The 26,140-nt window shown below is 40.6% G+C and overlaps 2 protein-coding genes across 9 annotated transcripts in view; both read right to left on the reverse strand.

The window, feature by feature from the left end:
- Window positions 1-6,331, reverse strand: part of myrfl (myelin regulatory factor like) — a 90,473-nt gene extending 84,142 nt beyond the window's left edge. For 2 of the 4 annotated variants that reach the window (XR_015081432.1, XM_086009358.1), the window contains exon 1: window positions 1,764-6,331. Coding sequence is in view for 3 of the 4 variants with exons in the window: in XM_086009358.1 (XP_085865484.1) it covers window positions 1,764-1,809 (46 nt within the window). In the remaining variant the exon portion in view is untranslated. The remainder of the gene's footprint in view (window positions 1-1,763) is intronic. The other 2 variants (XM_086009355.1, XM_086009356.1) reach the window with 2 other exon arrangements.
- A 2,170-nt stretch (window positions 6,332-8,501) lies between these two features.
- Window positions 8,502-26,140, reverse strand: part of rab3ip (RAB3A interacting protein (rabin3)) — a 64,454-nt gene continuing 46,815 nt past the window's right edge. Inside the window, exons 9-12 of one of the 5 annotated variants that reach the window (XM_086009359.1) lie at window positions 10,932-10,997; window positions 10,272-10,371; window positions 10,058-10,127; window positions 8,502-9,009 (exon numbers count right to left, since the gene is read on the reverse strand). In XM_086009359.1, the coding sequence (XP_085865485.1) occupies window positions 8,927-9,009; window positions 10,058-10,127; window positions 10,272-10,371; window positions 10,932-10,997 (319 nt within the window). In that variant the 3' untranslated portion in view covers window positions 8,502-8,926. Of the gene's footprint in view, window positions 9,010-10,057; window positions 10,128-10,271; window positions 10,372-10,931; window positions 10,998-14,694; window positions 14,719-26,140 lie in introns of those variants that run through there. The other 4 variants (XM_086009360.1, XM_086009361.1, XR_015081433.1 and 1 more) reach the window with 4 other exon arrangements.

Consider the following 26,140-nt stretch of genomic DNA (forward strand, 5'->3'; position numbering starts at 1 on the left):
CTGTGGAGAAGAACTCATGTTAGAAGTAAGACTGTCAGTGTTTGACAGCTTCAAACAGCTGTGAAACGCTGATATTTCATCTGTCAAAACGTCTTGACAGATGAAATTTCAGTCTGTGACGTCACCTGTTGCCAGGTGGCCCTTAATTGGCCTGCTGAGCCCGCTGGGCGGGCTCAACAAGGTCAATCAAGCTAAAATCATGTGGATTGGCCGCATCTCAATGGAGGCGGGACTACAACCCTGAAAGTTGTAGTCCCGCCTCCAACCTGACTCCTGAATGAAAATCCTGCCCTATGGGTCTGCTCTAGTGTTGAAGACCTACACAGCACAACGAGCTGGCCTCCTAGCCAAGCTATTCAAGTGCAGCTATTACATTGATATCCTCCCAACAATGTGAATAACCCAGTCAATTACCATCCTATCAGCTTCTACCAAATTATCAATGATGGAAGAATTCATCAATAGTGACACAAATCGAAAGTCTAAGCACTGATTAGACAGGTTTTCTTTTGCAGTACAGCAGATGTGACAAGACTGGTAATGATGAGGAAAACAAAACTTCAAATGGCAACCCAAGGATAGCTTTAAATAGTACAAGTTTCTTTCTTATTCTAGGGAAGGTGCATAGACAATTTAGAGTTAGCTATTTTACACAGAGGGTGGTGAATGTGTGGAATGGACTGCTCTGTAAAACAGTGGGGGCAGATAATGTGGAAAAATGTAAGGGAGAATTGCATAGATATTTGCAGGAATGGGCAATTATGAGGCATTCGTTTTCGGGATTGGACAGATGGACTGTATAATCTTTTCTATGTTCCTATAAAGTGCCAGGAGCTCCAAGGGACCCAGAGCACTTTCTAAACCCTCTTTAATACAATGCTGCAGTTATACTTCCTCTTTGTCAAGACCACCTGATATGACTCAGTCTCCCCCAGGGAAACTCACAACTGTTATCGCAGTGTTGGATTAGGACCTAATTCTGGAATTATACAGTCACTTTTATGATGATGCTGGCATAGAAATGGATATTAAAAACGCTCACTGTACCCCTTTTAGTTTTGACATTAAAACTATGATTTTGACCTCTGATCGGAAATGCTTCAATGGAGGTTTCACTCCATTACACAAAGCAAAAATGACCACGGAAACCAAATATATTAGCTAATTGCGTTCAACCTTTACTTTGCTCGATGTCATGCAGTTTGGGCTTCCTTCTGGATTTGTTTATTTCTGAACAAAATAAAAAATTGAAAAAAAAATTCTTCCTGATACAGTATAATTGATTTCTATTAGTCTGTAGCTTGTAATGAAGTAAAATAAAACTGTATCAATAACTGAAACAAGTAGATGATTTGTTCAGATAGGCCTGCCATTTGTTCCTATCCTCTGTGACCAGTCACCAATTTTTTTTTGTTAAGAACAGAATGAAACTAACCCCCACCACCCAAGGAACGCCAGCTGTACAGCTTGTTGAAAATAACACAGGGTGGACTGTGTTTTAAAGACATAACAAATGGGGGAGGGGGGATAAAACATGTAAATTGGCAATCCAGATGACCAGGATACAACCTTCAACGTGTTAGTATATTATAACATGCTCCAGCGTTTCAAATTCTACTCTCTGGCCATTCCAAATGGTCATCCAAAAAGCGGGACCACTTTGCACTGAATACACAAAGTCAAGTTTTAAAAGACAAAGAACTGAAAACTTTTCTAAAATTGATAGTTCGAGTTTTTAAAAAAATCATAGAAGACGTTCTTACCTTCGAAAAACTGCTGCAGCGCTTCATTTTCTCCTAAAACATCCATGTGCTAAGTCTTAAGAGCACACGAACCTGAAACTCTTTCCAAAAAACACTTCGACAAACTCTCAGGTTCTTCAGCTGTTCAGAAAAGAATACACTCCCATTTTACACTCGGCAAACTGAACAAGAGGCATGTTTGTACACTGAACATTTCTGTATTTGTGCAGTTGAAGTACAATTAGCTTTCAATCTTTCTGTGCAATTTACCTTTGCCCAGGTGCTGTATTATCAACAGTAATGCTTGACAGAAAATCACGAGCAGATATTTATGGTTGATGTACACCACTCCAAGGTGGTAAATTATCATAAGCAAGTCCTCTGTAGAAAATGTCTTAACAAGCGCACTTAATACAAGAAATCTTTCCTCGTTCTTAATACTTGGAAGACCTTTGACCAGTCCCTTCAAGCCTTTTCCTCATCTATCATTGCTGTACTCTGTGCAGGCAGATTGCAGCAATTCGATTTTATTGCACAGGGCAGTGGAACTATTACGTAAGTAACATAAATGGTGCACTTTGATAAACAGCATTACTCGTTTCATAGCTACCAAGGTCATATCATTTGCTAATAGTGAGATATAAAGAGGGAGGGCAAGAAATAATGTGAGACTATTGATTACTTATTTTAAAAGAATCAACATATCTTCATCATAAAAATAAGGGAGAATAGAAGTCTGTTAGTTTCTTAGACAATTTATGGTAGCGAAGGTTGAGGCCTACTGTTCTTACCCTCACTTCCCCAGTACACCATTTCAGTTGCCGATACGCCAAAAGCAAGCCTCTGGTGATATAACTGGTGAATTGCTGAACCGGCTAAGTTATTTTCTTGGGAGGATGGCAAAATATGATCCGACAGAGGTATCCCAGTGCAATGTCTTACCTTTCTGTCCTCCCAGCAACAGCAAGGATCAATTTTGTGACATGTCCATTCTTGTTACATATATTTTGCATCTAATATTAAAAAGAAAATTCCACAAATGTTTGTATATGATTTATGCTTGTCCACTGCTAATGCAGTCAGTCACGTTTTCGTGCACCAGGTCAGTAGGTCAAGTACAGGGAGCTTACATGCTGCCCAGGCCAAATAGGCACACTGCAATTTGGTGAGAATGTGCACCTGCAGTTTTCTTGATCCTGAAAATAAACAAGAAACAAAGGCTGAGTTTTCCGCTTCTCCATTCGCCAGTCCGTGATTATCCTCACATTAAAATAGACGGAAAATTGCGGGCTGGCAAGTGCAAGAGCATATATAATGCAAGGTTCATTTGGAAGTAATCACCACCATGGAATTTGAGTCAGCAACACCCTACAGTTTACTCACTGACTCTTACCCAACACTTTCCCTATTTTCAAGCTCTTAATTTTTTTCCCCATGGGGAATGGTTAAAAGACCTGCAATCATGCTCTTTATTCCAGTTTTCCACTGAGCTGTAAATGTTTGCCTCCATAAGTCACCAAACTTTGGAAAGTATTTGTTATGTGTGGAACACAGAAGTTTTGATGTGAAGGGTGCGATGTAAATGGAAGCATACTGATCTAGCATGATCACATCTCCAACCCCATATATAGGAACATTAGGAACAAGGGTAGGCCATTCAGTCCCTTGAGCCTGCTCTGCCATTCAGTTAAATCATGGCTGATCTGTACCTCAACTCCATTTACTCACCATAGCTCCATATCCCTTAATGCCTTACTTAACAAAAATCTCTCAGTCTTGAAAGCTCCAATTGTCCTAGTATCCTCAGCTTTTTGGTGCGAGAATTCCAGATTTCTACTACCCTTTGTGTGAAAAAGTGCTTCCTAATTTTGCTCCTGAATGGCCCGACTCTAATTTTACCATTATGTTCCCTTGTTCTCGATTCCCCCACTAGAGGAAATAGTTTCTCCATATCTACCCTATCAAATCATTTTAAACACCTTGATCAGATCACCCCTCAATCTTCTACGTTCAAGGGAATAAAAGCTAAGTTTATGCAACCTGTCCTCTTAATTTAACCCCTTAAGGCCCGGTATTATTCTGGTGAATCTGCGCTGCACCCCCTCCAAGGCCGATATGTCCTTCCTGAGGTGCCCAAAACTGAATGCCGTGCTCCAGATGGGGTCTGACCAAGGCTCTATACAACTGAAGGATAACTTTCTCCCCTTTGTATTCCAGTCCCTTGAGATTGCAGGTCTTTTAACCATTAGCCTTTTTGACTGCTTTTTGCACCTGTGCACTAGCTTTTTTGTGAACTTTTAACCCCCAAATCTCTTTGCTCCTCTACAGTTCCTAGTTTCCCCCCATTTAGAAAATACTCCGACTTATCTTTTTTGGGTACAAAATGGATGACCTCACACTTGCCTACATTGAACTCCATTTGCCATAGTTTTGCCCACTCACTTAATCTGTCTCTGTCCCTTTGTAATTTCCTGCTTCCACCTGCACTACTTACTGTCCCTCCTAACTTAGTGTCATCTGCAAACTTGGATATACAACTCTCTATTCCTTTATCCAAGTCATTAATAAATATTTATTTCTATAGGCAATTTAAAATTTCCCTTTAAATAATTTTTTGAAAATGGACAAAAGCATATAAATGGTTAAAGTCTTAATATAATGAATTTCCTTTGCATAATTGTACATGATTATAGCTTTATTGCATGAGCTACTAATGGCACTGTTCTTTTCTTCATGGACTGCAGGGATCCATGCAATCATGAATGTTCTTTGAATCAGACAAATTCTGCGCCAGCAATTTTGCTTTTGAGAACAGCGGGATTTCAGGCAGGAATATACATGCAAATTAACACCATTACAAAGCAGTGTATAATCAACAGTCTCCTGATTACTTGAAAATTTCTGTCATTACTCACTTCTCCATTATTTAGTAACAGTTCCATTTATGCCCTACATTTTCAATTGTGTGCATTTATGGGTTTGTGTATCTTTGGAATTTATTCTAAAATTGAATAATTTTTAAGAGAAACTGTTAGCCTTATTTCTTTGTCTCAGACCCAAAAGTAAGCTTAAATAAATCTATGTTTGTTTTGTAGGTCATATTCACAGATAAACTAGTGGGCATTTCTAGGAAAGATATCAAGATAAATCAGTGAATCACTGCAGAAAACAGAAACTGTTTTTGCAGATCCATTAGGTGCATCTTTGCCAGTTTCACAATCAATAGAAACATTTAATTGTAAGTGTCTAAGTGAACATTTTGCTAGAAATTTTACACAACGGCCCAGAATTTGCTGGGGAAATAACAGCGAGTTCATTGCACACGCTGTTATTAGTGTGTTAAAAAAAACAGCAATTTGTGGCGAGGAAGACATAAGCCGAGAGTTGCGAATCGCCACAAACTGCTGGACGATTTACGCCACTCCGCCATTAGCCTCACAAAAACGGCAGCTCACCGTCAACCTCCCCCGTGAGTTTCAAGAAATTTGCACTGTTAAAATGAATTAAACTCGCAGCAGAAAGTTAGGGCTGGTATTTAATGACGCAAGGACTCTTTTAATAACAAGATTTATGTTCCTACAATGCCACTCAACCTCGGTGGCCCAGAAAGGGAATAATTGAAACTGTGGTGAAACACAGCTAGTAAATTGTTCCTAGAGGTTTTTAAATTTTAAATATTTTAATCTTTTACTTACTTTTCCTTTGACTTTTTCTCTCCCAATCCAATCTTTCTTTCCCCTCTTTATTTCTTTTTCTGTATCTAATTTGACTCTAATTCACCCTATTTCCTTCTCTGTCGTCTGTTGTCCACCAAGATTCCAGATGCCCCGTTGAACTCGACGTGTCGTTATCAGCTCACGATTCTAGCAATTTGCAGTGCAAATTTTTCAAGCTGAAGGGTGAGGGGAAAAAAACAACTCATGGGGCACGCCGTGAGATGCCACGCTCGAGCAATTTCTGGGCCAATGAATACATTGATTCATATTTTTTAAATTCAAAGCTATACATAAATTATGAAATTTGACCAGTATTCATCAGAAAAACAAAGCCCTAATTATTAACAGTTTACAAAATTATATTAATTGTTTTCAAAGCAAAATATCTAAAGGAAAAAAAAGTTAATTGTAATACCCTGAATAAAAATAAATGATTCAGTGTTGGTCATATTTTGAATAATCAGAAAGCTATCTAATACAGTAGACAATGGCCCCGATTTTAACTGCCCCTGCCTGGTGGAAAACCAGGCCGAGGCCAAGGCAGGGGGGCTGTTAAAATAAGGCAAGTCATTTATCCCCTCTGATCCTGCTGCCTTCCCACCGTGTCCCGATATTAACCTGCTCTTCTGAGCTGGCGAGCCAGACACCAGCAGGAAGGAAGCGGGGTCCTCCTTTAAATATGCAGATCAGGTCTAAGGATGTCATTAGGATCCAATCTGCAATTTTAGTTGAAGGCCTGAGCGATGGAGCAGTGACAGCTCCCCCATCAGGCAAACCTGTCAGGAGTCGGATTGTGGGCCAGAAGAGGCCCAGAAGGTTTCCTTATGGGCCAGGAGTTTCAAGAGTGCTCCACTGGGCCTCCCAAAGAAGTCTTGGGCCTCCCTTGTGCAGGGCTAGCCCCCCCTCCCGACCTTTGGCAGATCCTTCCCCCCGACCCCCACCCTCGGTCCTGCCAAGAGACTTTTCCCCCCCCATTCCTGATCCTGCCCAGATCCTTCCCCACCCCACTGACTGCCAGGAACCATTCACATGGGTCTCCGGCTGCGGCCTCCTGCCGCCAGATGCCCACTCCCATCCGCCGGCCAGCTAGTCAATCCGGCCGGTTGTTGGGTGGGACTCTGCAGAGATTTATTTAAATGACACCTTGCTGACAAGGTCAGCAGGGCCTCCACGTCACCAGCCTTGCCGGGTTTGTTGCCTGCTACTGGGCTCCCCTGCACCTTCTCACCCCCGCCCCGTGAAAATCGAGGCCATTAAATACTTTGATAATTCAGTAAGAAACCAAAAAGTTCTCAGTGTTGAGTGCATTATATTCGTTTTTCTTCCAATGCTGTCAGGAGTTATAGCCTTTTACACTGATGAAGACTTAACTCACCATTATTGTTGCTTGGTGCTCATTCTTGGTTCTTAGCATACTACAAATGCATCATCCCTTTCACGCCAATTTTAACATTTTATTTCCCTCTTTTTAGACTTAAACAGACAAAGCAGAGGAAGAGAGCATAAAGCCCACTTTTAGGCGTGCGTCAATCCCCTCTTTAACCAACTCTAGCAGTTACATCAGAGTTGGCTCTTCTTGAAATTTTCCCTCCCTGGAGGAAGCGGTTGCCCTCTACTTAACTCCTCAATGGTGTTAAGACGCCTTGAAAACCAGCAGCCATGATGTGGATGTGTCTAGTGATCTGCCACGCAATTCACCTTAAAAAAAGCTGCAGAAAAACACAGGATCTTAGTCCTAAAACTTTCAAGATATTACTGCAGAATCTCTGTTTTCAAGGAAGGGTACAATTGAAAAATGCATGGAGAATGAAAAGGGACATTGTGCAGAACAAAAAAGTGAAACAGGTATCCTCCAAATTATCCATGATGTCGAAGAACCAACAAATTAAAGATTTCGACAGGCAAAAATGCTTCTGACGTACAGTATTTTCTTCCCCTTTTTACAGTTAAAGGTTTTAAAACTGGTAAGAAGAAACTTGGTCCAAATCATTCCCCTGCACCCTCAGAGATCGATATTCAGTTCAGGAAGATGGCAAAGAAACAATCAACTGTTGTCAACACAAGCTCAGTGAGCACATTTTATCATTGACAAAGACATGTATTTTTTTTACCGCTGGATGCCAAGTCAAGAATTGTTTATTCCCTAAACCTGTAGCAGTTGAGAACACAGCTTGTGTGAGAAACATCAATGTAACTGATAATGGCAATGAGATAAAAGGAATTGAACAGAATTACTTTGGAATTCTATCATAAAAACAGAGACAATCAAATGACAGGATATAAGATATAGGATTGTGAGGGGGCTTGATCGGGTGGATGCGGTGAGGATGTTTCCACTGATGGGTGAGACTAGAACTAGGGGGCATAATCTTAGAATAAGGGGCTGCCCTTTCAAAACTGAGATGAGGAGAAACTTCTTCACTCAGAGGGTAGTAAATCTATGGAATTTGCTACCCCAGAGAGCTGTGGAAGCTGCAACATTAAATACATTTAAAACAGAGATAGACAGTTTCCTAGCAGACAAGGGAATTAGGGGTTACGGGGAAAGGGCAGGGAAGTGGACGTGAGTCTAGATTCGGATCAGCCATGATCCTATTGAATGGCGGAGCAGGCCCGAGGGGCCGTATGACCTACTCCTGCTTCTTATGTTCTTATGCACTCTCAATAGGACAAATATTACAAAAACTCCACCCATCATCAATTTCTCCTGGTAATTCAGCAACATCAGTATTCCCATGATATAACATATGCAGATAATCTTCAAAACTGCAAGCTAACATTTACCAGAATACATTTATTGTCATTTAGTGCATTTTTAAATTATTACAGTAATGTATAATGAATGCATTTCATATTAGTCCCTTTTATTTATGTCTCAATTTGTCTTAGATTTGCTATAGATTTGCATTATAAAGTGTTGTTCTTAGAAAATACACTGTATTTAAAGTGCACAATGTGAAATCAATAACCCAAACCATTATTAACTGAAGTTGAATTCAAATGATGGAAAGTTTGATTTACTAATGAGAATGAAAAACACACATCCTGTCAAACTATTTTAAAATATAGCTTATGAAAACAGAAAGCCAGTACACACAAAGCATTCATTTTTCTTGCAAACATGTTGCATACCACATAACTGAGGTCAAAATTTATTTCAGCTGCTTTCATTACACCCATAACTTCTTTTCTATGCAGTGCCACTGATACAGTTGCAAATACTCAACAACTCAACACAGTTCTTAAAACGCCAAAACTAAATGCTTGCAACAGAAAAAATATTTTTCAGTCCCTTGTCATTTGTCAAAGATTAACTACCCTTACGGCACTTAAGTGCAGCTGCTGAAAAAAAATCAGAGATGGTAGACCTACTATAAGAGAAATAAATATTAGGACAATGAAGTCTTAGAAACCACATTATTGTTGATCACTCATTAAAGCTCATGCATTTTTTCTAACGGTTGGATCTCAGAGTTCTTCCTTGTAAAATCCCAATTTGGCTAGTGACATTTCCTTCCTCAGATGCATCACTTCCCAAAACATTTGTTCAACTGTAAAAACAGAATGTAAAAAATCAGAAAATGACATGGATTGTAATGTACATCACTCTTGATTTAATAAGAGTCACGTGCTCAAAATATGTTTGTAACCGTACATAGTACTGACTGGAGGTAGTCAGAATTTTCATAAGCAATGCACAAATACAATACAGTAAACTTTTTTTCACATATTTAATGTATACAATACAGGTCATAACTTCAGATATAATTAAGATATTGAGCACCAAGTTTTCAAAACAATGCCTTGCAGGAAAGTTAAGTAAATTGAGACAAAATTTTCTTCACTTTCAAAATCACGCACTGACCACAAAGTATTTGTCAATATAAAATTATATGTAGTTGCATGAACATTGTTATCATACCTAACAAGCAATTGTTGAAATATTTAATCAGCAGCATGGACTGAGAGGAGTTCAGAGCAGAGTGGCAATGTAAACTCACCAAGGTTGGGAAACTATAGTTGCAGAGACAGACTTTTTTTTTCATTCTCAGGATGTGGGAGTCACTGGCAAGACCAGCATTTATTGGCCATCCCTAGTTGGTGATACAACCGAGTGGCTTGCTAGACCACTTCAGAGGGCATTTAAGAGTCAACTACGTTGGTGGGGGACTGGAGTTACATGTAGGCCAGACCAAGTATGAATGGCAGGTTTCCTTTGCAAAAGAACATTAGTGAACCAGTTGAGTTTTTGTGACAATCCAAATGCTCCATGGTCACTTTTACTGATAACAGCTTTTTTTGAGTCATCAGCTTCTTTTTTTTGACTCTGTTGGTCTGCTTTTGCTAGTTTTCTATGTTACTCTCTATGTTCACATATCTACTGTTTTTGAAAGTGGCAACACTAATGCTAGGCACCACCACAACCAAATCAACAATTCCACATATATGTTTTGAGACCTTAGCAATGTGCAGCAAGCCATGCTCATAATCTGCCTTTAATTACAAAATTACATCACAGCAGACCCTCAAATAATGCTTCCTTAATAACCATCAAAATAAGGTTTAAATACAATTGCTGTTTTCAAAATAATCACTTACCATCCTGCTGTTTAACCAGACCCTGCTGAATATACCGAATATAAGTGAAGAAGTTGCATACAGACATAATCTAGAGAGCAAGACAGAAAAACGTAAAATCTCTTAGTTGGTACCAGAATTATAATAATATTATCTGGTTTTCAGTATTTTCTGAAGAATAAATTACAGTACAATGATGCGTTAAAAAACATACAGAAGGTGCATCATTCCTTACCCTGTATCTACAAAATGGTGAAACATAGTAGTAGCTACTGGAATCTCCCAGCTTAATTCGGTGTTTACAAGTTTTAGTTTGACCACTTAGGGCGCACTTTCTGTAAAAAAAAGACATAGTAGAATAAGAAAGTTGATGAGGCAAATTTGTATTAAATTATGCAATTATAATCAAATACAAAATAATTCATTATCAAATGTTTACTCCAGTGAATTTATGGCACAGAACACAATGGCCCATATTTTCTGATGCCTACAGGTGTGTATGCACTGAAAACCGGCACTTCCGATCTGTCAAGAATCCTCTTGACAGATCGGACGCCTGCCCTAGAGAAGGGCCTCTGCGGGGGGTAGTTTTGCTTTCTGCAGGACCTCCGCCCACTGAAAACCTTTAGAAATCTTACGCCTGGTAAAAGCAGCCCCTGGGATACGTGGGCCCTGCGCATTTCGACTGTGGCGAGGCCCAGCATCGGAAGTGTCCAGACCTCGGGAGCCCTCAGGTAAGAGCGTAGATTTTTTTCCGATAGGAGGTACCCACACGCAGGAAGCCTCCTATCGGAAATTATGGGCCATTATGCCAAACAAGATTCTGAGAATGGATAAACTTATATTTAATACATTTTAAATATACTAGAATTGGGAACTTCGGAGGATCTCTCACCTTTCAGATTTCTCTAACCCAACAGTGAGGGAAACTTGCTTTGAAAGAGCGAATGGAACATTTGCCCTAATGAAACAGTGATTTAAGCATTAGGATCTTGGGGATTACGTATTTGGTAGCATTTTCCTCTCTATCCTGACACCAAATGTAAATCCTTAATTTGTTTTTTCTGATCATTCTCGGGATATGGGCGTTGCTGGAAAGGCCAGCATTTATTGTCCAACCCCAGTTGCCCTTGCGAAGGTGGTGGTGAGCCTTCTTCTTGCACCACAGCAATCCATGTGGTGAAGGTACTCCCATAATGCTGTTAGGTAGGGAGTTCCAAGATTTTGACCTAGCGACGATAAAGAAACGGCAATATATGTCCAAGTCTGGATAGTGTGTGATTTTAAGGGGAACCTGGAGGTGATGGTGTTCCCATGCGCTTGCTGCCCTTGTCCTTCTAGGTGGATTAATTAACCATGAACAGCTTTCTGACCATCAAGCTTTCTGTGACGGGGTTAACACTCTCTTGGTTTCCTCTGCCCTTGCCTTTTCAATCACCTGTGGGAAAAAAAGGATATTCCACCCTAGGTAAAAGTTCAGGTATGTCCCTGTGAATGAGAGGGAAAACTTTCACCTGGATAAAACCACGGTATGGTATTTAAAAAAAAAATCATTCTCAGGATGTGGGCGTCGCTGGCAAGTCTGGCATTTATTGCCCATCCCCAGTTGCCCTGAGATGGTGGTGGTGGGCTGCTTTCTTGAACCACTGAGCGGTTTGATGCAACTAGGTGGCTTACTAGGCCACTTCAGAGGGCAGTTGAGAGTCAACCACATTGGTGTGAAACTGGAGTCACATATAGACCAGACCGGGTAAGGACGACAGGTTTCAGTCCCTAAAGAAGATTAACAAACTAGTTGGGTTTTTATGACAATCCGACAGCTTCATTGTCACTTTTTACTGACACCAGCTTTTTATTTCCAGATTTCTTTTAAACTGAATTCAAATTCTCAAACTATCATCGTGGCAGCTCAGATTCTCTGGATTAGTAGTCCAGGGCTCTGGATTGCTAGTCCAGTAACATAGCCACTACTCTACTGTACCTATACTACTGATACGTTTCCAGTCTCTTGACAAAATGGTCCTCCATTGTTCGTTTTTCCTTGTGCCAAGACAAGTCTCACCAAGAAACTTTGCTTCTGAAATATGGCAGTATTTTTCATTGCACGTATCCCATGTACAGGAAACTTTGTGCTATCCGGCACAGACGGGACCGAGCTGTTGCCGTTCCCTCAAAACTGCCGGACACACCAGCGTTAATGTTGAAGCATACGGAGCTTTTCATCTCCGTATCTGACAACAAATATTGTTGCTTAGCAACAGCTTCTAAACAGTCGGCCCGTACCTTGGAAGCGTCTCTGTAGCTTAGCAACAGCTTCAAAGAGACTTTCCAGAGCCTGACTGTTCGAAAAAAAAGCCACGAGAAGAAAAAAAACCTAACAAAACGGCTCCTGATTTTTGCCGGTGGCTCGAGCTTGCCGGACACTTAGCCTCCGGATAACACAAAGTTTCCTGTAATTTCTTCCATGGCTGAGCTATAGCAGTTAGATTATAGGGATAGTGGAGTAAATGATCTTCATGGCATAACAGCATAAGGGAAGATATTTTAAAGAATCTCCTTTTCTGCTTACCCAGTGACTCCACTTCAAAAGTAATTCACTGATTTTTATGGTAATTCAGTAACTCATTGGTTTGTGGTTGTTATAACATTCATTTGTATAGCATAAATCTTACACAAAAATCAAAATTTCTATTAAAGCAACATTGATGAATTCGGCCAATGGATTACAAATGTAACATTTAAATGCAACAAATGTAAAGTAGAAGTGCTTGAATCTGATACTTACTCAATTTCAACTACTAATATATTGATCTTTTAAGTACTGTTGTATTTTTGTAAGGGAAGAGTTGTGTTCAAAATTTAACTTTTCTGGTGGGTTTCTTTTGTGTGATATAGTTGATAACTAAGTTAGTGGCACCGTCTGCCCCACCTGTGACAGAGACTGTAGGTCCCGCATTGGACTCATCAGTCACCTGCGAACTCATTTTTAATGTGGAAGCAAGTCAGGGACGGCCTAAGAAGAAAAGTTAGTGAACTGGGAAAAATGGCTCCTGCTGCCTCCTGCAAAATTGCCAGATGATCTGTATTCCAGTGCATTCCTTTTTATGTTTTACTAATTCAAATAGGCATTTTCTGGAAATGTTTTCAGAAAGAAAGAACTTTTAACATGTCAAAGTGCTTCACATTCAGTGAACTGCTTTTGAAGTGGAGTCACTGGGTAAGCAGAACAGAAGATTCCTTAAAATACTTTTCCTTATGCTGTTATGGCACGAAGATCATTTGCTCGACTATCCCTATAATCTAACTGCCAAAGCTCTGCCATGGAAGAAATTACATGGGAGAAACATGTCTCTTCACAACTGAAATCAGTTTGGATACAAAAAGATTTTAAGGAATGTAAAATACAATTTCAATTTGTCACTTATTGGAATTTTGAACTATTTGGCGTGGAAGATTTTTGATGGTTTTGATAATGGTCAGATTCAAGATTTTAAGGATTAATTCCCAAAGGTCCAGCAGCTTTTTTTGACCAAAAAAAAGACCGGAGCCGCTGGAACAAAAGTTAATGAGAAAGCAAGTGGTTGGCTCGGCCCTTTCAAAGGGAAGTTTAGTATCAACCATTTTGGTGTGGGACTGGAGACACATGTAGGCCAGACTGGGTACAGATGGCAGGTTTCATTCCCTAAAGGACATTAGTGAACCAGTTAGGTTTTTACAACAATCCGACAGCTTCATGATGCTTTTACTGATGCCAGCTTTTTATTTCCAGATTTCATGGTGAGATTTGAACGCCCACCTCTGAATTATAAGTCCAGTAATATAACCGTTATGCTACCATACCCTTAGTACAGAATAAACTACAGGATAATCACTTTATCAAACAGGCAGCATAAAGGGCATGAATTTCTCAAAGGGACAATGCCCCCAAATTGAATTTGTGCTCTCTACAAATTACTATTCTTCATGTGTGAGCCCAATTAGTGGTGGCAGCTTTGCAGCTGTTGGCACCAGAATAGAGTCCAATGCTGTCCACGCGCACTTTCCAACAGGACGAACTGGATAGCAATCAGAAGTGCGAACCCTGGCTGATGAGAGGCATTGATCCCACATCCATCTGACATCAGCTAATTGAGCTCAAGTTTTCATTAGCTATGGCTTTACCATTAAAGGTTTTCAACACTATGTACAGTTATCACAGATTATTAAAATTGTTGTACTACCCATTAATAAGACATAATACAGGTCTTTTAATACTGGCTCATTTTCTCAATGATCAACACACTCAATAACAAACCAGTGAGTATAGGACAAATCAATGAACACAATTCGACATGCATTGGTGAGGAAGCTCTTTATAAAATTGGGTTTTAAACTACAACTTCAAATAATTATTGAAGAACCATTCTCGACTATGAATTCATAACTTCCAGCCCTGTTAATCTAGATGTCCAACAGTCTAATTTCTAAGCCTTATATATTACCTGAAAATAATTGTACATTATATAGCAAAATATTCTGTGCCAACTTTCTATTTGTAGTAAAGCAAACCCATGAGAGGTATTAAGATCAATTTTGGTTTTCTAGAGAATCAGTTGATCTCAAGAAGGATTCAATATCAAGTGCACCACTGTATATGAGAAGTGCAAAAAATAACTTACGTTACAATTTCAGCTCTCCGTCCACTATATACAGAAGTGAGGAAAAAACAGCAGGATGCAAAACAGAAAAAAAAAGCAGCTTCAGCAAAAAATAAAATAAAAAGCAAAACTAAAGAATAAAGATGAGGTTTTTTGTGTTTCATGCAAAAGAAATGTTATTAGCCATTTAAAAAAAAACTACTCCCATCACAAAATAGGCAGATTAAATAGTTAACTCATTATAGGTAGCAACAGGTTTTCAAAAGTTGATCAATGTTAATTTGCCTACTATAAAAATGGTCCTTGCCATTCTTATAAAGAAAGTTTGATCCCCATATAAATAGGAATTGCCATCATTCTACAGAGGATAAAATGCCACTATCCCTTTGAAAATGTAGGTCCCTGCTGATCTTGCCCATAGCTCGTTCTGGGTTACCCAGAACAGACAGCAATGAACCTCAGGTAATAGAAATGAAATACAGCAATAAACAAGCACATCCCCCAATCATGCCAGTAGGTCAGAAAGAAAATCACAGAGTAGACCATAGGAAGCTTTGTATGTAGAAGCTAAATTTCTTCAAATAGTAAGTCCACACCTATAGCAGATAATCTGACACGCTCTTTCATCCAGCATCCACATAGAAATAGGGACCATTACTTTCATATATGAAATCTGGCAGTGGGGTCCTGAAGAGTTACATTTTCAAGCCAGCTTGGAGCCTAGCAATGCCAGCATACTTATGGTGAACTGCAAAGTTAAGACAATAATAAAGTGTCAGTCATGGCTGAGTGGCAACACTCTCGCCTCAGAGTCAGAAGGATTCAAGTCCCACTCCAGAGACTTGAGCATAAAATCTAGGCTGGCATTCCAGTGTTGTACTGAGGGCATGCTGCACTGTCGCAGATGCAGTCTTTCAGATGAGACGTTAAATCGAGGCCCCGTCTGCCTTCTCAGGTTGACATAAAAGATCCCATGGCACTATTTTGAAAAAGAGCAGGGGAGTTCTCTCAGGTATCCTGGCCAATATTTATCCCTCAACCAACATCATTAAAACAGATTATCTGGTCATTATCACATTGCTGTTTGTGGGACCTTGCTGTGTGCAAATTAGCTACCTCATTTCCTACATTACAACAGTGACTACACTTCAAAAGTACTTCAATGACTGTAAAGCACTTTAGGATGTCCTGAGTTTGTGAAAGGCGCTATATAAATGCAAGTCTTTCTTTTTCTTCATAAAGCTTAAAGAAAGCAAGCATACTATTTCAGGATATTATCTCAAGAAAAAGCCACCACATGTTAGTTTATGATATGGCAACTGCATAAATAAGGTGAGCTCTAATTGTCCTTAGTGGATCCTAGCCAGGAATAACATAAGGAGATATCATCAACTACATAATACGCAAACCTGTTTAGTAATGGGTTGGCAGGTGTGTCCTATCGCCTGTTGTTACTTTGGAAGCACTCAGGGACATAAAGATTCAAGGCAGAAGTTAGTTTAACAGCCGAAGACATAGCAGTCGCTGTCCTTTAGGTTTTGTTCCACAACTGAGCAGTTCTGCCATGCCCTTCCTGGGGAAGGTAGTCTTTGCATGCACGCTTCTTCAGACATATCCAGGTATGATTGCTTTGGCTTTTATAGATAGTGGCTATCTAGGGGTCCCATTCAATTGACTATGGTGCAAACACACCTTTCTGGCATCCGCCTTCTCAAGAACCTGCAAATAAAAAGGAATGCTGGACACTTGTTGCTCCTACATTGCCAGCAGACAATTCCCTGGGGAAAGAGTCAAAGATAAAAGATGTGGTAGAGCTTTTATGAAATTCTAAGTAAATTCAGATTTGAAAATGCAGCAAAGCTGTACTGGAAAAAAAAATTGGTGGAAACAGAGTGGCTATTTGCAACAAGTTAAAAAGAACAGGAAGATTGCACTTTAAGAAAGCGAACCCAACATGCAACAACCCGTCATGCAGCGCCCATTCTTTATGTGCACTGAGTGCCTGGAGTACTGTTTAAGTACTCCAAACATTATTATGGGATTGACTTCATTAGTTTTTTGGGGGGTTATAATGAGCCTAGTGCACAATTCGCAGCAGCACAGAATTTCATTATAAAAGTACAATCGTCTCTCACAGGGCTCATTGCCCAATCCATGGCAGCTCCATGGGCTGCACAATGCATTACTGAACCCCACCTTTGTGTATGTATCTGGGCTAGGACATCTGCCCTACAGGATTCCAACAGTCCAGAACCATGTCTTTCTCAGCCAATAGATGGTCACAAGAATCATCCCTGCCAGCGAGTCAATAAACTATCTAATACTACTGTCCTGATGTTCTTAAACCACAGCATCTTCTTATTCTGGCATCCAACCATCAGCTCTACCTCTAGATGGCCCCACATTTCAAAAGGTGTCTATTTGTGCAGGTGAGTCTTGCTTTTGCTGAAGTCACTGATTGTCTGATTCTGTGGCCCTGAAAGATGCTGGGTTGACAGAGCAAATCATTCCGGCCCATCTCAGCATCAATCCGCATGGTGATAAGGCAGAATAGTCGGGAGAGTGTCCACTCTGCATGTTGACATAGTAGACCCTATTATCAGGCTATACATTCATCAGATTGATCTGTGTCGGGCTCTTGAAATGGTTTAAGACCAGCAGCTCATACAAAGGATCTCATTCCCTGTAATCAGGCTCATTCCAAGTGGACATCCCATCCCACCCAATAAGGGATGCTTGGGTTAGTAAAATTGTCGATTATGAAGGTGACTGCAGTGGTAGCCCAATTATCATGTTGGCACTTTGTGCACTATTTATTTATTGCGACTTCATTTACATAGGCTGTCAACTCAAAGCATTGGAGGGGTGGGGTCACAAACGTCCCACTCATTGTCATTTGATCATTCCACATCTGAAATGATTGAACTTTACCTACAGATGGTGTGGAAGGTCAAGCCAAAGGGGCTGGACTGTCATATATGTCACTAAATGGGAATTGGCTATGTTTGAAGCTTGTTCTTGCCACCTACTATGCCATCTAGAGATCTCAGTTCCTTAGTGGAAATGTCCAAATGGGTGCCTTGAGCCAAGACAGTGGCTTCGTGGATTCAAAACATCTTCAAACAGAGATAAGATGTAGTACGTCTTGCAGGTGAAACAGCAAATTATGCAAGGTGACCAGTCGCCTGCTGTCAGGAGAGACAATGTTGGATAGGACCAGCAAGCAGGCCATGTTGGTTGGTCTCATTATTATCTCTATTATTATAAGCATGGTTTAATTCAGTCGAGCATCTATTAGTCCTGTGTGAGAAGAGCTGAGCCACACCAGGGAGCAACACTCTGGTACAGAATAATACAAGTTTCTTAGTGTCTGCGCATTGTTTTTTCTTGCTTTTATTTTTAGTAAGGTCTTGGTAAGATGTTGCTTGCAAATCCAGTGTAACACCTAGATATACAGGCTTTGGGTCCTGGCATGGTCAAGCTTGTGTCCATTCCGTTAGGTGTTGAGCTAGTTGTAGGCCTTTGTGCAATTTAGATAGAAACAACTAGAAGCTGTTTTAGCACTTGTTTTTGTCGACTGAGAAAATTACTAATGCCCTGAAGCACAGGAACTACTGTATTCGACATGGCATTAAATTATCTCCATTTGTAATTATCTATATAACCTTCAATCTCATTCCTAATCAGATAATCATCCACCTCATTTTCAAAGGCATTGGGCCAGATTTTGCAATAACAATAATGGTGAGGTTAACAGCGCTCACTGTTATAACGGGGTAAATCGGACAGCAGCTGCTGGTGTCCGCACACGTGCAGTTAAACACGGAAATCTGGAAGTTGCTGTCAGAAATACCCCGCTCCTCCACAGGGGGCACTGTTGCAGTCCTGGCCAATAAGACTCGGCACTGAAATGAATGCAATGGCGTGAACATTGGGTACTGTGCCCACTAGTTCCCCACAAAAGACGCCAGAAAAAGTTAGGGATGTTTCATTCAGGAGTGAGTTTTTAATAGCATGATGTGATAATTACTGCCAAACAACCTCTTTGGATGTGAAAAATTAATTTTACAAGTGTAGAGTCCCATTCCCTCAAAAGTTAATTAGTGTTGGAGATTTTAAAATATATATATTTTTACTTTTTCTGTTTTTCTCCTTTATCTCTGTTAATCCCATCTGTATTTCCCAATTTTTATTTCACTTTCTGTACATGATTTAAATCTAATTTATATTTCCTGGGTTAGACTCTGCGTGTCTCAGTAAGGATTCTTCAATCAGACTGGTGAATACCCTCGCTGTTTCTTAGCCTGCTCACAGGCGGCACAGATGCCCTGTAGAGAGTGCCGCGCTGGATCAGATGGTGAATTGGAGAAAGGCCGTAAAAACTTTGTGGGCAGCTGTCCTTTGCTGCTGACTGCAAAATCCTGGGCATTTTAATGTCCATCAATGATTTTGATTGGAAGTATTCATTTAACTGGGAGGTGGGGGCAATTAGTCCTTGGAGTGCAGCTTTTGGGCAAGAAATGACAAAATGGAGTGGGACCCCGTCACCAATATCTATACTGTCTTACTGCTTTACTTTCTAATCTGACAATTTCTATCCGCGACCTCTACCAGCTAGAAGGACAAGGGCAGCAGGCACATGGGAACACCATCACCTCAAAGTTCCCCTCCAAGTCACACACCATACTTACTTGGAAATATATCGCCGTTCCTTCATAGTCACTGGGTCAAAATCCTGGAACTCCCTCCCGAACAGCACTATGGGAGTACCTTCAGCACACAGGCTGCAGAGGTTCGAGAAGGCGACTCACCACCACCTTCTCAAGGGCAATTTGGGATGGGCAATAAATGCTGGCCTTGCCAGCGACGCCCACATCCCATGAACAAATAAAAAAAACTTGATGTAGGCCATTAGTCCCATTCTTCTGGGCAATGCTAAGGACGCATTGGTATCCCTAACCTTGGGGTTCTAATCTACTGGAATTTTTTGAGGATGTAACTGGTAAAATAGATAAGGGAGAACCAGTGGATGTGGTGTATTTGGATTTTCAAAAGGCTTTCGATAAGGTCCCGCATAAGAGATTAGCATGTAAAATTAAGGCACATGGGATTGGGGGCAAGGTATTGACTTGGATAGAGAACTGGTTGGCAGACAGAAAGCAAAGAGTTGGAATAAACAGCTCTTTTTCCGAGTGGCAGGCAGTGACTAGTGGGGTACCGCAGGGATCGGTCCTTGGATCCCAGCTATTCACAATATATATTAATGATTTGGACGAGGGAACTAGATGTAATATCTCCAAGTTTGCAGACGACACAAAGCTGGGTGGGCGTGTGTGCTGTGAGGAGGATGCCGAGAAACTCCAGGATGATTTGGACAGGTTGGGTGATTGGGCATAAGCATGGCAGATGCAATATAACGTGGATAAATGCGAGGTTATCCACTTTGGTGTCAAAAACAGGAAGGCAGATTATTATCTGAATGGCAATAGATTGGGAGAAGGGGAAGTGCAACGAGACCTGGGCATCCTTGTGCACCAGTCGCTGAAAGTAAGCATGTAGGTGCAGCAGGCGGTTAAGAAGGCAAATGGTATGTTGGCCTTCGTAGCGAGAGGGTTTGAGTACAGGAACAAGGATGTCTTGCTGCAGTTGTACAGGGCCTTGGTGAGACCACACCTTGAGTATTGTGTGCAGTTTTGGTCACCTTATCTGAGGAAGGATGTTCTTGCCATGGAAGGGGTGCAGCGAAGATTCACCAGGCTGATAGCTGGGATGGCAGGAATGACGTTTGAGGAGAGATTGGGTCAATTGGGCTTGTACTCGCTGGAGTTTAGAAGAATGAGAGGGGATCTCATCAAAACTTATAACATTCTAACAGGACTAGACAGACTAGATGCTGGAAGGATGTTCCCGATGGTCGGGGAGTCCAGAACCAGGGGTCACAGTCTAAGGATAAGGGGTAAGCCATTTAGGACAGAGATGAGGAGGAATTTCTTCACCCAGAGAGTGGTGAACCTGTGGAATTCTCTGCCAGAGGGCGGTGGAGGCCAGTTCATTAAATATATTCAAGAAAGAGTTGGATATATTTCTTAAGGCTAAAGGGATCAAGGGATATGAAGAGAAGGCAGGAACAGGGTACTGAATTTGGATGATCAGCCATGATCTTATTGAATGGCGGAGCAGGCTCGAGGGGCCAAATAGCCTACTCCTGCTCCTATCTTCTATGTTTCTATGAAACTAATTATAGCACACCAACACCAGTGGAACTAATCATAAATTGGAGATAAAGCCCAGGGCAATCTTTGTCTGTACCACTGTTATTTCCTAGGCATATTCACTGAGTAATTGGTGGAGCCCTGATAGTGCCTCAATTGTTTATAAAACTGCTTATACTGTACTTGATTTTACATTCAATCTGGAGTGAGGGATGCTTGTTTAATGAGCCAAACTCCAAGGTGCAGCACCTGCATCTGTGTACAATTAATCAAACTTCAACATTCTGATTGAATGAATTATCTTCCAGTGAATGGTTGATCCCTGTACTTAGTCTAGACTACATACTTAAAGTTTTGCAACAAAGGAAGACACTGAAAACAGGCTTTAAAGGAGTTAATCACTGGAAAGATTTGTAACATACCAATTTTAAAGCCAGGAACTGGAATAGGCCAGCTGCTAAAGTAAAGACTGTAAATTCTGAGCACTGAGGTGCAGTGCAGAAAATGTTGCACAAACTTTGAAGCTTTTCAGATTTTGTATTTCTTCTGCAAAGAAAACTTCCTTGATACATGCCAAAAAAATCTTCAGAACAGCAGTTGAATCATTTGGTAGTAAACAGAATACCAATAAATGACAACTGAACTCTTTCTGGTATGGGAAAATATGGGAGAAAACCATAAAATAACTAAGGGCACAAGGCCATATATAGTAGAGTGAACACATAAGAACATAAGAAATAGGAGCAGGAGTAGGCCATCCGGCTCTTCGAGGCTGCTCTGCCATTCAATAAAATTAATATGATCTTCTACCTCAACTCCACCTTTCCGCACAATCCCCATATCCCTTGATTCCCTTAAGTATCCAAAAATCTATCGATCTCTGTCTTGAATATACTCAATGACTAAGCATCCACCGCTCTCTGAGGCAGAGAATTCCAAAGATTCACAACCCTTTGAGTGAAGAAATTTCTCCTCTTAAATGGTTGGCCCCTTATTCTGAGACTGTGACCCCTAGTTCTAGACTCCCCAGCCAGGGAAATCATCCTCCCAGCATTAACCCTGTCAAGCCTAAGAATTTTATATGTTTCAATTACATCACCTTTTATTCTTCTAAACTCTAGGGAATATAGGCCTAGTCTGCGCAATCTCTCCTCATAGGACAATCCCCTCGTCCCAGGAATCAGTCTGGTGAACCTTTGTTGCACTCCCTCCAAGGTAAGTATATCCTTCCTTAGGTAAGGAGATCAAAACTGTACACAGTACTCCAGGTGTGGTCTCACCATGGCCCTATATAATTGTAGTAAGACTTCTTTACTCTTATAATACTCCAATCCCTTTGTAATAAAGGCCAACATGCCATTTGCTTTCCTAATACTTGCTGTACCTACATGTTAACTTTGTGATTCGTGTACAAGGACACCCAGATAACACCCAAATCACTTTGTTTCTGTCATGAGATGGCAACTTCTATTTACATGTGATTATTGAATATATGTTGAAGAATCTGTACTCATGTCAAAACCTTGTAAAACATTTGTTTCAAATGTTCAACGGCTCATTTACTTCTTGTTGATTTTAGACTGCAGAACATAGGTAGAGGGAACGCACAAAGAAACTCAATCAGGCCAGTTACACGTACTGGGCCTCACTAACTGCATTCGTAAAAATAAGATCACTTTACTCAAATCTTTATTTACACAGCATTTCTAAATTAAAGGAATTGAAGGAGTGATCATCCTTGCTAAAAAAATAAATACATCTCTTTAACTATGGCTAGTTTTTTTTGTCTCGTTTCATTCCATATGTAGAAAGGTTGAATCTTAAGTTCAAATTATTTTCAATCAATCAATAAGTCTTTAAGCTATACCAACATTTTTTTTAAAATGTCCTCATGTTGTGGCAGATTTATTACAAATTGTACATATATATTTAATTAAACAGAACACGAGGTTATATAAATGTATATAAATATAAAGCAAGAGTGCAAACAAACAGCCAAATATAAAACAGCAGTTAGAAGTACGTTGTACATTTCAAAAAACATACATTTAGAACAATGAGTGACGTACACACACACACAAATGCCCCAGGAGTGCTGACACAGGAAGTTGAAATCCATTTTGTAATTTTTTTTAAATTCTTGGGATATGGCGTTGCTGTTAAGGGTGGCATCTATTGTTCAACCCTAGTTGCCCTTGAGAAAGTGATGGTGGGCTGTCTTCTTGAACTGTTGCAGTCAGTGTACTGAATGTGCTCCCACAATGACGTTAGGTAGGGAGTTCCAGGATTTTTACCCAGCGTCAATTAAGGAATGGCGATAAATGTCCAAGTGAGGTTGGCGTGTGACTTGGAGGGAATGGTGTTCCCATGCACCTACTCCAAAAATGGTGGGGAACCAAGGGTCTAATGAGGGTGAGGAACTTAATGTAATTAATATAAGTAGAGAAAAAGTACTAGAGAAACTAATGGGACTAAAAGCCGACAAATCCCCTGGACCGGACGGCCTACATCCTAAGGTCCTAAAAGAGGTGGCTGAAGAGATAGTGGATGCATTGGTTTTGATCTTCCAAAATTCCCTAGATTCTGGAATGGTCCCAGCGGATTGGAAGGTCGCAAATGTAACACCGCTATTCAAAAAAGGAGGGAGAGAAAAAACAGGGAACTACAGGCCAGTTAGCCTGACATCAGTCGTCGGGAAAATGCTGGAATCCATTGTTAAGGAAGTGGTATCAAGTCACTTAGAAAATCATAACATGATTAGGCAGAGTCAACATGGTTTTATGAAAGGGAAATCGTGTTTGACAAATTTATTTGCGTTTTTTGAGGATGTAACTAGCAGGGTAGATAAAGGGGAACCAGTGAATGTAGTATATTTGGATTTCCAAAAGGCATTCAATAAGATGCCACATAAAAAATTATTACACAAGATTAGGGCTCATGGGGTTGGGGGCAATATAGTAGCATGGATAGAGGATTGGTTAATGGACAGAAAACAGAGTAGGGATAAATGGATCTTTTTCAGGTTGGCAGGCTGTAACTAGTGGGGTGCCGCAAGGATCAGTGTTGGGGCCTCAACTATTTACAATCTCTATTAATGACCTAGATGAAGGGACCGAGTGTAATGTATCCAAGTTTGCTGATGATACAAAGCTAGGTGGGACAGTAAGCTGTGAGGAGAACACAAAGAGTCTGCAAAGGGATATAGATAGACTAAGGGAGTGGGCAGCAAGGTGGCAGATGGAGTATAATGTAGGGAAATGTGAGGTTATTCACTTTGGTAGGAAGAATAGAAAAACAGATTTTTTTTATTTATTTTTTTATAAATGGTGAGAAACTTTCAAATGTTGGTGTTCAGAGAGATTTGTGTGTCCTCGTGCAAGAAAAACAGAAAGCTAGCATGCAGGTACAGCAAGCAATAAGGAAGGCAAATGGCATGTTGGCCTTTTTTGCAAGGGAGTTGGAGTACAAGAGGAAGGAAGTCTTGCTACAATTGTACAGGGCCTTGGTGAGACCACACCTGGAGTACTGTGCACAGTTTTGGTCTCCTTATCTAAGGAAGGATATACTTGCCTTGGAGGCAGTGCAACAAAGGTTCACTAGATTGATTCCTGGGATGAGGGGGCTGTCCTATGATGAGAGATTGTGTAGAATGGGCCTATACGCTATGGAGTTTAGAAGAATGAGAGGTGATCTCATTGAAACATACAAGATTCTAGTAGATAGGGTAGATGCTGAGAGGTTGTTTCCCCTGGCTGGAGTGTCTAGAACTAGGGGGCATAGTCTCAGGATAAGGGGTAGGCCACTTAAGACTAAGATGAGGAAGAATTTCTTCACTCATAGGGTTGTGAATCTTTGGAATTCTCTGCCCCAGAGGGCTGTGCATGCCAAGTCTTTGAGTATATTCAAGGCTGAGATTCACAGAAATCACAGAAACCCCACAGTGCAGATAGAGGCCATTTCGGCCCATCGAGCCTGCACCAATACATATCCCACCCGATCCCCATAACCCCTACACCAACACATATTCCACCCCTATCCCCGTAACCCCACGTATTTAATCCCCCTAACACTAAGGGTCAATTTTATCATAGCCAATCAACCTAACCCGCACATCTTTGGACTGTGGGAGGACTCTAGGGGAATCAAGGGATATGGAGATCGGGCGGGAAAGTGGAGTTGAGGTCGATGGTCAGCCATGATCTTATTGAATGGCGGAGCAGGCTCAAGGGGCCGTATGGCCTACTCCTGCTCTTACTTCTTATGTTCTTATGTTCTCCTTGTCCTTCTAAGTGTTGGAGATCATGGGTTTGGGAGGAGCTGCCAAAGAAGCCTTGGTGAGGTGCTGCAGTGCATCCTGTAGATAGTACACACTGCAGCCACGATACGCAAAATAGTGGAGGGAGTGAATGTTTAAATTTAGTATTGATCTGTTTAAATAAGCAATGCAGAAATAGAAATAATCATAAGTTTTGAAAACAGTGGCTGATTCAAAGTATTCATTGAATTCGTCAATTTATTGAGATCAAATGCAAGTTTATGAACAGATCGTGGAATCAGCCAGCCAGTTCCTGCACATAACAACATACTAATGTAGCCTGGATATAAATCTATCCGATTAAAAGTTCTACATCTGCCACATTCCAATAGGGTACAAAACATGCCAAATGTCTTAATTTCACATTTTTATGACTTTCGACATGAGTAATCAACATATTTTCCCAGCGTTCCATGCATGTTCTTGGCCTGTGCCCTGGACTACTCATGACTAACACCACAGGAAATCTACTAGTTACATAATTAAAAATGAACTGATCGACAAAGATGTGGTTTTGGAACCAAAGACTGATCACAGACATAGGTACAGAGCACAGGAAAGCCCTTCCATAATCCAACCAATGTCTTAAAAATGGCATCTTTGTTAATAATAGGGTAATAGCAACTTTATATTTAGGTGCCTGCTTTTCTCCCCAGATATTTGGCTCAGAAATTCTCACTGATTTTACTGGCCGTTTCTGCCATTGAAACTCATTGATGATTTATTTTTAAATTGAACATAAGTGAAGTTTTTAGGAAATGTTATGAGGGGAGTTGATCTTACATTGCAAGAGGCGACACACACTGGTGCTTCCTTTGTACAATGAAAACAACTGAATGTTAGAGAATTTATTGGTCAATAGAACCATGTACAGGAATACATTCAAATCCTCCTTAGATCTCATGACCGCTGAACATATCTAGCTCCAAAAATAAATTTA

Source organism: Somniosus microcephalus, chromosome 16, assembly GCF_052327205.1.
Source record: "Somniosus microcephalus isolate GS21.2 chromosome 16, FLI_Smic_1.0, whole genome shotgun sequence".
NCBI lineage: Eukaryota > Metazoa > Chordata > Chondrichthyes > Squaliformes > Somniosidae > Somniosus > Somniosus microcephalus.